Source organism: Nematolebias whitei, chromosome 15 (genome assembly GCF_014905685.2).
Source record: "Nematolebias whitei isolate Nwh7 chromosome 15, NemWhi1, whole genome shotgun sequence".
In the NCBI taxonomy this organism is placed as follows: Eukaryota; Metazoa; Chordata; class Actinopteri; order Cyprinodontiformes; family Rivulidae; genus Nematolebias; species Nematolebias whitei.
Genome location: NC_056512.1, coordinates 22,426,888 through 22,440,791, shown reverse-complemented (window position 1 = coordinate 22,440,791; position 13,904 = coordinate 22,426,888). Strand labels below are relative to the sequence as shown.

Genomic DNA, 13,904 nt, shown 5'->3' with positions numbered 1-13,904 from the left:
CTACACCTACAGATGCAGGAAGAGGGCCACCTGCATCATGAAGGACCACACTCACCCAGCACACACACTTTTGCCCCGCTCCCCTCAGGAAGGAGATTGAGGAGCATTAAGTGTAGAACCACTAGACTGAGGAACAGCTTCTACCCCGAGGCTGTTAGACTCATGAATCTCTAACCAGAATAATCACTGTGAAAAAAATCACATCATGTTGCTGCTGATCTGTTTCATGTTGCTGCTGATCTGTTTCACGTTGCTGTGTTCATGCGTGCTCATCTGCTCACACAGACTCATGTTCGTGCTGCTGTTTGGAATATTGTGTTTATCGTTTTATGCTAATAGTGCTTAGTGTATGTTTAGTTGATGTTTTTCTTAGTTCATATCTTAGATTTTATTACTGTTTTTCCATTTACATTTTATTGTTGGATGTAACTGGGACCCTGTGTACACAATGTCAATATCTGTATCTGTAGATCACGGCACGGTGACGCCAACAGGACCACTTCATCTGCAAAGTCTGCTCTAATTTAAAACCCACACAGGAAATTTATCAACCAATAAATGAGTCCCTAGTGTTCTTTTACATTCCTACACAACACACGCAAACTAAAATGGATGTAACATATTAAGGTTTACAAATGTTTACACCCACAACATGAGAGTTTAGCTACCAGTGTGGCAAAAAGTTCAAACCACCCCAGCTAATGCAGCCCACACACTTTCAGTTTCATAAACAAGTAAACCTCTAATTCGCAGGGCGTCTTGTCTGTGTGGTTCTCTGAGCTCGAATATGTGCCTGGAGATCGTGTTCGGGTCATCTCCTCCGTCAAACGGGCCTTTAAATCCTGGGAGAAAAAAAAAACATTTTGTTTTTAACTTTTTATGTTAATAGATATTTGTTGGCATACAGGCGCATAAATTTGTTTTATAAATGTTTTTTCATTAATGTTTATAACTTTTAACACCAAAATTTAGTTTCATTCAACACCTTTTTAAACACCATCTGTCTCCATGTGGACAAAGAGCTCACCAAGTTCTCTTTCCTCAGCTGCTCCATGTCTCTCTCTTTGCGGCTGATTTCCCGCTCTCTCTCGGCGTTTGCCTGCTCGGCTCTGTTCAGCTCCAGGCACTTCTGAGAGTAGCGCTCCGACAGACCGGCCAGCTCCCTCTGCAAGGACTGAGCTTCTTCCCTGCAGCAGCACAAGACAAAACGAGAAATATGTTCTGCTTGTAGACGCCAAGTTCAGAGACAACTCCCTCTAACCCTTTAAATAAAGACGTTCATGTTACCAAACCACTTCAAGTGTAGTCGTATCATTTTACATGAACACTGGTCAATATTAATGTTTGCTGCGCGTTTAAACAAATAAGTCAAGTATTTCCTGTTGTGGTTGTAAAACCTCGCTGCTTATGACCAGTGACCACAAAAATGAGGAAGAGTTTGCAAAATGCCCAGCAGTTACAGAAGATAAGCACAGAGACAGTGTCAGAGAACTTCATAAAGCTTTCTGTGTGAACCTAATCTATGACCAAATTCTTCCACAATCTTCAAGTGTTAACACGACTCTGGGCTGCGGTGGTGACAGGATTGCTTCAGCAAGAAATTCTGGATTATTGCATCATCCGGCGTTTAAAGGCAGAAGAAAAATTCACAAATTGCCAGTGGTGGCCTGCAGCATCTGAAACTGAAAGCAAAGGTACTCACACTGTAGCAAGAAACTACCACAAAAGCAACTATGAGTAGTCTGGGAGGAGTACAAGTACACATGTGAAGTAGAACTGCAACCATATGATGTGTGACATAGATCAAGATTAGGATAATTGTTAAAAAAATATGTCATGGTTCAACTCATGCAGAGTACAGAGCACCAGGAAGATGTAAGCCAAAGAGCTGTGCTTACTCCATCCAAAGCTGAACAGTTCGTTTGTGCTCACATGGCTGCAGGATATTTGTTTTCACACACACCTTTCATAGTCCATGAGGCACGACACAGAGCTCCTAGGAAACCCCTCCCACTGCAGTAGATATCACTGCACGGGTTTCTTCCCACCAGAGTCTCCACTGAGTTCATTTCACTTTAATGCGTCTTGGTGAGACGTAAAGATGTTTGAGAGCTTTTCCATTGACAAACTTCTGAACAATCACACAATACTCGGTCGGAACATACTCCTGTGAGAAAAAGTTTGGCCTTGTATCGAGAAAGGTGGACGAAGTTACTCTGAGAACAAAATGACACCATCATCGACACGCAGCTACGTCAACGAGAGCAGATTTTGCGGCTCAGATGGAGTATGCAGGGCCCTTCAGCGCCCACAGGGAGGGGGAGTTGTATATTTGTCGCAGACTGGCAGGAACTAAACTTACTGCTGTTGAGCTCGTAGAGTCTGTGAATCGAACTTCCCGCTGCTCAGCCTCTTCACTTTCTCCACCTCCCTCTCCAGCTCCTCTACGTGTCTTTTCTTCAGAGCCTCCATCACTGAAACACAAACAAGACAACTCCTTGTGACAAAGCTTTCCCAGCTCAGGAGTTCACCGTGAATGCAAATCATGTTTTTATTCCTCTGCATGAACACAACCAACTGAAAGTACTTCAAACTATATAAACAAGTCTGAACATTTAATAAAGCTGACCATCTGACAGGTTGATCATGTAGCGGTCATATCAACATCACGTGAATTGTTTAAAATATAAAAAGCAAATAAACCTTCATTTGTGTGTACGTAACGTTCCTCTCTTTCTTTGCAACACATGAATGTTGTTTGTAAGGATTATCAGAAATAATACTAGGCTTACCAGGGTTGAGCAATATTGCAGAAATAATCCTATATTCTCAGACTGGCTGGGCTTATAAAATATAAATCTATACTTGGATAAATATTTGCTATAATATTTACAACGGTACTACAGATCATAAAGTGATAAAAATCTGCATTGTGACAACCTGTGAAATATGTAATTTTGCTTCTCACACAATTTTTCCCATTTAACTGAAGTCTATTTGATGCCGTTTTCATTAAGTGGCAATTATCAGTAATGACTTCACAAACATACAGTCTACACGTTAACCAGCAGCTACTTCTACAAGCCAGACGTTTTCTCATCATTTGCATCACAACTTCTTGTTGCACGCAACTTTAAACTAGTCAACCAGGAAACCCTGTTCTAACTAGAGAAATTACATTTCCTGTGAAAATTCAGTGAGAATGCTTATTGTAGAAGAACCTACTGAAAGACAGCTAAAATTAGCTAAAAGAAAAACATGCTAAAATTTAGCTGAAATGGAAGAACAAATCTAATTTAGCAGAACAAAGCAGAAAGAATGCATATTTGCTGAATTATGTTTAAATGAACAGAAGTGAACATAAAAATTTGGAAATTAGCAAAAAAGGCTGAAAAGTAACTGAAAAGGCAGAAAGAAGCTTAAACTACCAGATGGAAATGGAAAGAGCTGAAAAGAGCTAAAATGTGGAGTTACCTGAAAAAGCTAAAAACAGCATCAAAAGAGCTAAATAGTAGCTGAAAGAGCAGAAAAAGCTGAAAGGAGCATAACAAGTTGAAATTAGCATAAAGAAGTTAATTAGGCTGAAAGTAGCAGAAATGAGCACAAAATAGAGGAAATTATCTGAAAAAAGCTGAAATAAGCAAAAACAGCTTAAACGTAGCTAAAAATTAAGGTAGCTAAAACGAAGCTGAAATTACAAGAAGGAAGTAGAGAGCACATTTTTTGCTGGATTAGGCTGAAAAAGTTGAAATGAGTGCAAAGAAATGTGGAGTTAGCTGAAAAATCTAAAATTATCATAAAAAGGTAAATAGCAGCTGAAATAACAGAAAAAGCTAAAACTTGCATAAATAAACGTAAAGGAGCATAAGTTGAAATTAGCAGAAATAAGTTAGAAGAAGCACAAAAATGTTGTAGTTAGCAGAAAGAAGCTGAAAGGGGCACAAAACAGCTAAAAATTGCTGATAGTAGCTGAAAAATGATTAAATTTGCACAAAGAAGCTGAAAGAAGCTAAAAAGTTATAAACAGATCTAAAGATCTGAAGGATGTAAAATGAGCTCAAGTCATTTCCTAAAATGGCAGAAAAAAGCTAAGTATTTCAAAAAGCTAAAGTTGCACCAACATCAAAAGTCATAGCAGGGTTGTCCTGAAAGAGCTGAACGTTTTGATTTATGAAATAGCTAAAAAATTGTGGCATGAGAAAGATCCCAAAAAATGTACAGAAAAAAATGGAACAATAGAGTGAATGCTTCATAAACATTCAGCGTTATAAACAAACTTGTAAAGAAGAACCATGCTGACCTCGTGCCGTGTCCTGAGTCTCCTCCAGCAGCAGCCTGTCCCTCTCCCTCTCCAGTTCCCTCATCTGTCGCACGTGCTGCCTCTGCAGTTCTTCTAGGGCCTGTTTGTGAGCGCGCTCCATGGCTGCCAGGCTGCGGCTGCAGGGGGCTTCAGGACCACAGACGCCCCGCGCTCTTCCTCCCCCTCCCCGTCCTCCCTGTTGTAGTCGCTCCAGCTGTTGCCTCAGTGACGCCACCTATAAAAAGATAAAGACGGAGGTAAAGCCGACTGACCGACACCACCGGGTCAACTCTCCAGCCAAAGTGGATTTTTCCTGCAGCCTGCAGTAAACGTGAAGCGTGCACGACCGAGAGCAAGAGACTCAAACTGAGACACACATCACTGCACACAAAGGCAGACCAACCCTTTTAGAAGTATTCTCCACAGTACAGCCTCTGTACTTTTCAGACCAGTTATTAATATATAATCTTTAACTACAGCATATTATTTCAGATGGAAAACACTGCTAAAAACGCAAGTTAGAAAGAAGCCAGAAGTGTTAGAAGGCAGAAACTGAAACGTTTTACTTCATCTAGGCAGATGAAGGGTTAATTTGCATCCGAGTAGATTTGCAAATTAGAGAATCATCTCCACGCACTACCTCCCTCTGCAGCGCCTCGTTGGCTGACTGGCTAGAAGACTGCAATCCTGTCGGAGGTAAAGAGCTCATATCTTTAAATGGCATTCGTTCAAGCTCCGCCCATTTTCTCTCAATTTCATCCTCCATGTGGAGCCTCTGGTTTGACCCCAGGCCAGGGCCCTTCGTGGACAGGACGGCCTCCCATTGGCTGCTCGTGTTCCTTTCCTCCTGCCACTGGCTGTGCTCACGCCCCTGTCCTTCTCCTGCTTCTCGCTGACCGGCTGGAAGAGAACCGGAGGAGACGGGAACAGGGGAGAGTTCCACGTAGTCGAACCTGTGCTTCGTCACAAGGGCCGAGGACGAAACTTCTGACTGAGAGTTGCCGTGGCGTAAAGACTGGAGGCGGGAAGACGACAAAAGCCGTGCGTGGGAATTTTCCTTGTCACTGTTATTGTCGGGTAACCTAAAAAACAAAAACAAAAATTGTTGTTTATTATCAAATGAATATACCATACAACGATTTAAAGAAAATATAAGGTAACTGGAAGTTTTGGACTTAAACTTATTTTTCCATTCATAATAATCAAGTAAACATTTCTCATCACTTCTGTTCAGTTATATTTGTCCATGAAACCCAATGAATCCAATCAGCTACTTAGACTACAAGCATGTCTTAAAGACATAAAAACCTGGATGAACCTAAATTTTCTCCTGTTGAACACAGACAAGACTGAGGTTTTAGTTTTTGGACCTGAACATCTTAGGAATTAAATTTTTCAGTCTTCTCCCTCCGTAGATGGCATTAATCTGTCCTCCAGCTCTAATGTTAAAAATCTTGGTGTTATTTTTGATTAGGACATGTTTTTTATCCCCCACATTAAAAACGTTACTAGAACTGCCTTCTTCCACCTGCGTAATATCACTAAAATTAAAAACATCTAAAAATGATGCAGAAAAACTGCTTCATGCATTTGTCACGTCTAGACTGGATTATTGCAATGGTTTATTATCTGGGTGTCCAAATGCTTCTTTAAAACGTCTTCAGTTGATCCAAAATGCTGCTGCCAGAGTCTGAACTGGAGTTAGTGGGAGAGATCATATCTCTCCAGTTTTAGCTTCTCTCCACTGGCTCCCTGTCAAATTTCTAATCTACAAAGCTCTCAACAACCTAGCTCCATCTTATATTTGAGATCTTGTTGTTCCATATTTTCCTAACAGAGCACTTCACTCTCAGACTGCAGGCTTACTTGCGGTTCCTAGAGTTTCCAAAAGTAGAATGGGTGGAAGATCTTCCAGTTATCAGGCTCCTCTCTTGTGGAACCAACTTCCAGTTTCTGTCTATGAGGCTGACACATTGTCCAGTTTTAAGACTGGACTTAAGACTTTCCTTTTTGATAAATCCTATAGTTAGGGTTGGCTTGTTATGCTGCTATAGGCTTAGACTACTAGAGGACAAACTGACCTCATTTCCTTAAATGAATTGTTAAAATTGAATAGTTTTCATCTGATACCATTTCTATCTTGACGTGATTCTTGACCTGCCATTGTGTATCTGTTCCTCTCAAACCCAGCTGGTCAAAGCAGATGACCGCTTGTCGTGAGCCTGGTTCTGCTAAAGGTTTCTTCCTCATGAGAGTTTTTCCTTTCCGCTGTCGCCTTAATGCTTGCTCAAGACGAGCATTCTGTGATGGAGTTAAATTCAAAGCAGTCTGCTCCTCAGATAAATAATGTTACATTATTATTTTCAAATAGGAATGCTTCTGTTCAGTGTCCTGAGATGACTTCTGTTGTGACTTGGTGCTAAATAAATAAACTGACTTGAATTGAACTTCTGGTTAGAATCAAGACTCGAAACTTCTGAGATGTAGCATAAAAACTGGGGGTGGTATAGACTCAAACACCTGTTCAGACCCAGTATTAACGTGTTCTGGAGTGATCCGATCTCAAAAACACAGCCGCGTCACACAGTGGGCTGCAACATGAACATCATTGTAAAAGACAGGTCTGCTGATGTTTCTGTAAAGATTACAACACATTCAAACATATGAACTTGATTTGTGATCTTCAGCTTGAAGCAGGCTGATGAAAAGTTTACACAACGCCCTGTCTGGTGATGGTGCACAAGTTTATGAAGTTTCACTAAATAATCTTGAGTGGATCAAAAGTTACGGGCCAGACAAGAGAATGTTTATTGGGTTCATAGTGTCTACGATAAAATCAACGTGAATTTTTCACACCATTTTCACTTTTTGCTATAGATACCATATTGCTGGTACTTACTGGGTTAAGTCTGGAGAGCTGCTGGGTCTAATACACTTCTTTAAAACCTCGATCCAGTTCCGCCTGATCCCAGCTGTCATGGCAGACAGCGTGAACACAGCCTCCCGCGTCTGACGAACCAAAGGACAAAACAATAATTAAAAGATGTAGACAAATGAGATGAAGTGGAGATAAAGTCAAACAATGCACACAATATGATGTTGGAGTGGTGGAAGTCAAAGTGAAGTAATAATAAAGACGTAGCAGAAATTAAAAACATAGGTGGTTAAAGTTAAAGACAAAATGTTAAAAGGAGGAAAAAATAAACTGCTAAATGTTGTTATTAAGAAAGTTACTCACCTGTATCTGAAACCCATAGTTTTTCTCCACATCAAACTCTGACACCTTCACGCAGGATTTCAGGTCAATCTCCCCGTCCAAGTCATCTTTCTGTGCAGAAAACAATGTGTGTCATCACGAAGCCATATTTCAATTCTAAATGCTAAACGCTACACTGCTTGGCCCAAAAAAAAACAAGACGCCACCAAAAAAACAAAGGTCACACACTAATATTTAATTGGACCACCTTTAGCTTTGAGCACAGCATGTATTCACTGTGTCATTGTTTCAAAAAGCTTCTTCAATGTCACAAGATCTATTTCCATCCAGTGTTGCATTAATTTTTCACCAAGATCTTGCGTTGATGACTAGACACTAGTCATGATGGGTGCATCACTTCACCTGCCTCTCTTCTTACCCTGATGCACCCATCACTCTGGAACAGGTAAATCTGGACTCAGACCACATGACCTTCTTCCATTGCTCCAGAGTCCAATTTTTATGTTCCCTAGCAAATTGAAGCCTTTTTTCCAGTTAGCCTCATTGATTAGTGGTTTTCTTAAGGCTACACAGCTGTTCAGTTACAAAGCCCTCGAGCTCCTTCACATTGTGCGTGTGGAAATGCTCTTACTTTCACTATTAAACAGAGCCCTGAGTGCTGCTGTTGTTTTTCTTCCATTTGATTTCATCAAACATTTAAGTGATCGCTGATCACGATCATTCAGGATTTTTTTCCGGCCACAGTTCTTCCTCATAGACGATGGGTCCCCACTGTCCTTCCAGTTTTTAATAATGCGTTGGACAGTTCTTAACCCAATTTTAGTAGTTTCTGCAATCTCCTTAGATGTCTTCTCTGCTTGATGCCAATGATTTGACCCTTCTCAAACAGACTGACATCTTTTCCACGACCACATGATGCGTCTTTCAACATGGTTGTTTAAAAAATGAGAAGGTACTCATTGCACCAGTTGGGGTTAAATAACTTGTTTCCAGCTGAAAGATAATCGCCCATGCAGTAATTATCCAATACGAGGCTTGTACCTATTTGCTTAGTTAAATCCAAGTGGCGACTTTTTTGGGGGCCATGCAGTATATTATGAAATTATTTGTAACCAGATTAGATCGCTTTATAGATAAACATAATATTTTAAGTAATAGTCAATATGGGTAAAGAGCAAATAATTCAACATCAATGGCTCTCATGGAACTAATAGAAGAGATAACAAATGTTGTTGATCAAAAACAGTATTGTGTTAGCATTTTTATTGATTTAAAAAAGGTCTTCGACACTAATGATCACACCATTCTCCTTGAAAAACGGAATAAATATGGCATTAGAGGATTAGCACTACAGTGGGTATCCAGTTATTTGAATAATGGGAGACAGTTTGTACAGGTAAATGATGTAAGACCTGAATTTTGTGTTAATGGATGTGGAGTTCCTCCTGGCTCTGTGTTGGGACCAAAGTTGTTTATTTTGTATGTGAACGATCTGGTTGATGTCTCAGGGCTTTTGAAGTGTGTTGTATTTGCAGATGATACTACATTTATTTGTTCGAGTGAAGGTATTGAATAGATGTTAGAGATGAAACAGGCAGAATTCGTAAAAATACAAACTTGGTTCCAACTTAATAAGTTATCATTAAATTTAGACAAAAAACAACTACATGATATTTAGTAAAAGAAAGAAAATGATTGAAGTACCATTAAAAATTAACAGTACTGAAATTCATAGAGTTAATGAAATAAAATTTTTGGGTGTCGTTGTTGATGAGAAGCTGACATGGAAATCTCATGTAAATTACTTAAGAATAAAAATAGCAAAATCAATTGCATTACTGAATAAAGTAAAAGGTTTTGAATAACAAATCTTTGTATATATTATATAATGTAATGCTTGTTTCATATTTAATCTATTGTATTGAAGTTTGGGGAAAAGCATTCAAAACAATTACAAATCCTATTTTTATTTTACAAAAAAGAGCTATAAGAATTATTAATTAATAGGAAGTGCTATGGTCACCCAACAAATACATTTCATCATGTGAAATTATTAAACTTTTATGATTTGGTTGAATATAGTATTTTACAAGTCATGTATAAAGCTCATAAGAAATATTTCCCCCAAATATTAAATTAAAATTTGTTTAAAAAAAAAGAGAGAGTCATTATAACATTAAGGGAATGGAAATGTTTGTAAAACCCCCATTTAGAACTAATCTGAAGGAGCTGCGTTGATTCAGGGAGTAGGATTGTGGAATTGCCTTGATATCACCATAAAAATGTCTAAAACAATTCACATGTTTAAAAAGATGATTACGTTAAAGTTGTTGCGAAAGTATAATGCTAAGTGAAGGATATCTAACATTTTTTGTTTTCATTTTGGCGATTGTTCAAGTCTAAGTTGTTGTTTGTTTGTAGTTATTTTATAGTGTTTTTTTATAAGGGGCAGATATAAGAACTTTCTTCTTCTTTCTACACCCTTTTCATTCAATGTTTGTTTTAAATATTATTAATGAATTTATTTTGCTTCTTTAGTTGCCTTTAAATGAATGAATAATTGAAAAAAATGCTTGCTGACAGTCACATAATTGCCACAAAAACTCAAAACTGGTATTAAAGAACAAAACATACCTCCTCTGCTGTTGAGTCTCTGTAATACTTGAGCCCGGCGTCAGTCAGGACAAACCAGTGTTTCTTCCACTAAAGAAATAAAAACACCAGTTTCACTAAAGGAGGCAACATTACCTTTATCATTACAGTAATATCGTACTCAGCTCAGTGTCAAAGAGTGAAGTATTGACCCTACGGCATGCGATACTCATTTATTCAACCATCTCATTAAAAGAGAGGAGACATTACTTTTGCATTAATGTGATAATACAAAAACTTTTTAATATGAGTGTTGCTGGCAGAAGTAGCTATTACAGACAGGGAAAAGACACTCACCTCCCCGCTGTCGTCTAGTTTTGACATCCATCCCTTTTTGAAATTTAAGAGGTCCGGCTGCCAAGGAGAATAAACAGTGCCAGTTTAGTCGACCTTCATTTAAACGATTGAGAAAACTGCAAGACTTGGAGGAAGGAAATGTGTGACGCCTTCAAGGTCATTCATGTGTAAAAGCCATGAATGAACAGATTACAAAGAGGAGGATGAGACACAAAGAGGGAGAAGAAAAATCAACTAATAAACGAAACAAGAGGATCAGACAAAGCAAAAACACGCTGTATCAAAAGGTCTCGCATGTTTAACAGTCTGAGAACAACCACACCCCCACTCAGGTTTATTCTTTTGTTGTACGTGAAGACAACAGATACTGACGACTTGTTTTACCCCAAAGGAGATAATCCAGTTTCCACTTTTTATGAGCGTTTCTCCAACCAAAAAGATGATCTTGTTGGAACTTTATACATAAGCAAGTGTGTAGAGGAGCGTTTTGTTTCGTCATTTTTTTTATTTTTATTTAAGTCTTGAAGAGTGTAATAGTGTCATCACACTCGGGCAGTTCATCACGTCAGCATGCCGTTTCCACAACAGGCTGCTGCTCTTGTTGCACTGCATCTTTCTTACAGGAAGAGAAAACACGCGTTAGGTGCCTCTAGATGTAGTGATCCCAGATTAAGATTAAGCAACATACATTCCTCCCTTTGCTTATCTAACGTACATTCCTCAATCTAAAACCTGTCCACATTAGAAACTTCCCCATCATCTCCCACTGGCGTTATTCTCTCCTCTCCTTACTCCTTTTTCTCCATGTTTTAGAACATTGTGTTCAGTCCTGTTTGTTCCTACACTCTCCTCCTCTTCTATCAGCTTTAAATAGCTTCTTTTAGCGGTTTTATTTTTTTTCTTATTGGTGTTCCTGAGCGTTACAGCACCACCCGGGTTTCCCCAAGGCAACTCATCCATTCTGCAGAATTCCTTTCATCCAAAAACAGTCACAGTCTGATGACTGCATTACAACATTAATACCAGTACATCTTTGGGATAATTTGTAAGACTAAGTTTAATCCTTTATGTTAATCTAAGATCTGGTAATGTTCTGAAACATTTTACGCAACATCTAAATACCGCCAGGTGAACACAGTCTGACCTAAATCCAACCGTAATGACAGTAAACGGCGGCAGGGGAATGAACACAAAGCTAACCTGAGCTACATGAAAACATAAAATGAAAATTAACTGCCTGATTTTCCTGTGAATTGTTTTCCCCACCATCTCTCCCATAAACTACAGGGGCACCTTGTGACGTGTCTCACCTGATCATAAATTAATGTTCACTTGTCTCTACATGCCCATAAGGCAGAGTAAGGAAGCAGAAGGTGAGGGAAACATATTTTTGGAGTAACTGTAAAGCGTTAAAGAAGAAAATGAAGTTCCGGGTACAAGGACGATGCGCACTTCCTGACCTCCTGTCACTACAGACCAGTATTGTCTCCAGAGCTTTGTCCTTCAGGACTACAGTAGTTAAATAAGTTGTCTCTCTGCACAATGTGAACTAGAGGATCCCAAAGCACAGTCACCGTGATGACAGTTCCCTGAAGACTGTTTGGAGTTAATATTTCGTAATTAATTTACAAAATCAGGTTTCCAGGTTACTTTAGCTGTGTTGAATCAGGATGGTGGTGGCTATGGGATGTAAAATACAGCAATGGCTCCTAAAAGAAAATATAATTTCACTAAATACAAAGTTTTGTTTATTTTTTACTTGAAATGTTGCCAGTAAAGCAGCTTGGATTGTCATTTTGTTAATAAGATAATTAACCTATAACTACTGGATAACAAGCAATAACACTTAAGTACCGGTAGTTTACACACGATTCAAGCCTTTCTCAACACAACATGAAGTTCATTTTATAAAGCTGTTTTAATTTGGTGTAAAAGCATATAAAGTACTTGTGACTGACAAGTTGCACACCATATAAACACCACATGCTGAATATTTGTGCTTTTCTACAGTACATTTTAAACCTAGTTCACGAAATGTGTAAAATCTATGAAAGTGTCCATCTTTTTTAGGAAATAACATAAAAGCAATCCACGTCATTGAGCTTTTTGAATGAATAGAAACTCACATTACCATTTTGGTAAACTAGAACTGAGAATAAAGTGTATTATTTTAGCCTGGAAAATACTAGGACTGAGTAACTGCACGTTTTAGTTTTACAGTATTTATGTTCTGCATCTAAAGAATGTCAGGCTTGAAGGTTACTGCAGTCTTGTCTGACACAGTGTCGCAGTTTGGGGTTTGTGTTGCTTTTTTTAAATGAAAAACATGGAACATGTGTCACAGCTGGCTGTGAAAAATGTCACAGGTCTGAACGTCCTGCTGCTGTAAACAAGAAGCAGGAGAAAATCCAACACAAATGGACAAGCAGGAACTTTGTAACACAAATGGACAAGTCTCATATGAAACGAACACCAAAATAAAAAGGGGGTTAAAGGTTTACAAACGGCCCTCGAGTCAAACAAACATTAAAGCAGCAGCTAGCAGCTAGCAGCTCTGAGGAGAACGAGCTAACTTCGTTTGACACACATCCAGGAAGAAGTGACAAGACAGAAAAACAAACTGCTTTCATGGTGCAAACAAAGACTGTTGAGGGAAAAGCTTACCGTCATGATAACAGGATCCGGTAAGGTAAAAAAATAAAATAAAATACACAAAAAAACAACTTTTAATCCGATTTCTCAGGTTAGCTAAACGTCTGGGTCAGAAAGCACCTTACTGTCTCGCGCCCGCTGCGCTCGTTTAGATCAAACCCCGCCATTCATTTTCACGTTTGAACCTCGCCGACACCTCAAAGGACACTTTCTACTGTAAAAAAGAAAATCGGCATTTGTCCTGCCAAATGCGGACGACAGGCTGAGCTTTTCGAAGAGATGCAATAAAAGTCCAAACTTTTCTGATAAGCGGAGGCGTGAAGAAGAGTTCCGCCTCGCTGCTCTTTCTGCCACTTCCGGCTGGGCGGATCCGCAGAGACGGTTGGAAGAAAACACGCAGACCTCAAGGATGGTTCTTTAAAACTATATTTAAACATTGAAAATAGTTTTATCTGAACTATCTGCAGGAGCAGTTTGGTTTCCAACTTGTGGTTTCCTCACGGGAGAGGGGAAAAAAAAACACCAAACCACCGCAGCAACACGGAAAAATGTCCATTCTTTTCGAACAGGCAACACTAAAAAATTGTCCTGGCAGAAAATCGTATGAGCTTAGACATGAAGCCCTCCCCGTCTCTAAAATCCTCCCCCGTGCAGTAGCTGTTGGTTTCAGTTCAGGAATTTCAACACATGCCTCAGCAGACCTCATCTGAGAGCTCAGTCTTATGAAATGACTGTAGGCGAAGACTACAAACAGGCTGTAAGCAAAGACTACAAACAGGCTGTAGG

General features: G+C 39.2%; 2 protein-coding genes across 2 annotated transcripts in view; both read right to left on the bottom strand.

The window, feature by feature from the left end:
• triobpb (TRIO and F-actin binding protein b) overlaps window positions 1-13,449 on the bottom strand; it is a 16,106-nt gene extending 2,657 nt beyond the window's left edge. The window contains exons 1-10 of the mRNA XM_037689482.1: window positions 13,131-13,449; window positions 10,467-10,523; window positions 10,152-10,220; window positions 7,539-7,628; window positions 7,200-7,309; window positions 4,941-5,382; window positions 4,301-4,535; window positions 2,363-2,474; window positions 1,028-1,187; window positions 741-842 (exon numbers count right to left, since the gene is read on the bottom strand). Of these exons, the coding sequence (XP_037545410.1) occupies window positions 741-842; window positions 1,028-1,187; window positions 2,363-2,474; window positions 4,301-4,535; window positions 4,941-5,382; window positions 7,200-7,309; window positions 7,539-7,628; window positions 10,152-10,220; window positions 10,467-10,523; window positions 13,131-13,136 (1,383 nt within the window). The 5' untranslated portion in view covers window positions 13,137-13,449. The remainder of the gene's footprint in view (window positions 1-740; window positions 843-1,027; window positions 1,188-2,362; window positions 2,475-4,300; window positions 4,536-4,940; window positions 5,383-7,199; window positions 7,310-7,538; window positions 7,629-10,151; window positions 10,221-10,466; window positions 10,524-13,130) is intronic.
• Window positions 13,450-13,810: 361 nt separating this feature from the next.
• The window catches only part of LOC119421103 (ATP synthase subunit a-like), a 5,131-nt gene continuing 5,037 nt past the window's right edge, over window positions 13,811-13,904 (bottom strand). Inside the window, exon 5 of the mRNA XM_037688500.1 lies at window positions 13,811-13,849. Within this exon, the coding sequence (XP_037544428.1) occupies window positions 13,811-13,849 (39 nt within the window). The remainder of the gene's footprint in view (window positions 13,850-13,904) is intronic.